The sequence below is a fragment of the Myotis davidii genome, unplaced genomic scaffold, assembly GCF_000327345.1.
Source record: "Myotis davidii unplaced genomic scaffold, ASM32734v1 scaffold223, whole genome shotgun sequence".
NCBI classification, from domain to species: Eukaryota; Metazoa; Chordata; class Mammalia; order Chiroptera; family Vespertilionidae; genus Myotis; species Myotis davidii.
The window spans coordinates 4,425,676-4,426,950 of NW_006294609.1; the positions used below are offsets into that span (position 1 = coordinate 4,425,676).

Sequence of the window (1,275 nt, forward strand, 5' to 3'; positions counted from 1 at the left end):
AAAAAGAGTGAAAGGCAAGAATGGAAATATTAAGGTGAAAATATTAATTTCTTTATAAGGTGCAACTCAGACCAGACATAGGAAATAATGTCGTATAGGGCTTGAGTTAGCCACAGCTGTCAGAAAGGTTTCAAGCTGTGAGAGATTCTGACAGAGAAGTTTTCATACAGAATGAACCCAAATTCGAGAATGAGTGGTGTTCACCTCCAGCATAGTCCCAGACTCTATGGTTGGTGAGCTGCATGGCATACGTGTGCTGCGTTTCCTCAAAGTGCTTATAAGCATGTCGACTTACATATCGTCCACATCCTATGTGCCCACATATTAAGCAAATCCAAAGGTTCTGCCAAGAAAAAGATAGATTTTAATTATATAAAAATACATGACAGAAAATACATGTATATAAAAATACATGCAGTTAGAAGCTTCATTTTGTAGAAGCAAAAATACTGGTACTTTGTTACAGCAATCTGAACAGAGTAAGACACCAGCCATTCTAACTTCTTCCACTGTCATCCCTGAGTCTAAGCCCCCATGATCGCTGGCCTGGACTATTCCTGCCCATCTACATTTTGTCCTCCACACTGCAACCAGAGTGAACTTTAAAAATAAATCCATCAGCCCTAACCGCTTTGGCTCAGTGGATAGAGTGTCAGCCTGCGGACTGAAGGGTCCCAGGTTCGATTCTGGTCAAGGGCATGTACCTTGGTTGGGGGCACTTCCCTAGTAGGGAGTGTGCAGAAGGCCGCTGATTGATATTTCTCTCTCATTGATGTTTCTAACTCTCTATCCCTTGCCCTTCCTCTCTGTAAAAAGTCAATAAAATATATTAAAAAAATAAAATAAATAAATAAATCCATCAGTTTGTCCTGGCTCTGCTATATCCAAGCATCTGGGATGATGTCATGAAATCTCTGTGGGCCTCCGTTCCCTTATCTGTAAAATAGGGATGGTAATGGCATCGATCTCATAGGCTTGTTAAATGATTGAGTGCATAGCTGTAAAGCACGTAGAGCAGTCCAAGGTCATAGTCGGCGCTGTGTTTGAACTTTTCAAATACAGTAACTGAAACTCCCTTTCCTTCTCAGTACACTTAAACTCCAGACTCCTTACCTTGAGTCTCTAAGGCTCTACTCTAAATCAAGCATGTCAAACTTGTGGCCCACAACTAATATTTTTGCAGCCCAGCCAATATAATGGTATGTATGAAACGTTTTAATAAAAATTTCATAACTTACTTTTTACAATATCCTGTTATATGTAATTATTAATAAC

At 39.7% G+C, this 1,275-nt stretch overlaps 1 protein-coding gene across 1 annotated transcript in view; it reads right to left on the reverse strand.

The window, feature by feature from the left end:
* The window catches only part of BRAP (BRCA1 associated protein), a 27,604-nt gene that overhangs the window by 12,627 nt on the left and 13,702 nt on the right, over positions 1–1,275 (reverse strand). Inside the window, exon 7 of the mRNA XM_006768918.2 lies at positions 205–343. Within this exon, the coding sequence (XP_006768981.2) occupies positions 205–343 (139 nt within the window). The remainder of the gene's footprint in view (positions 1–204; positions 344–1,275) is intronic.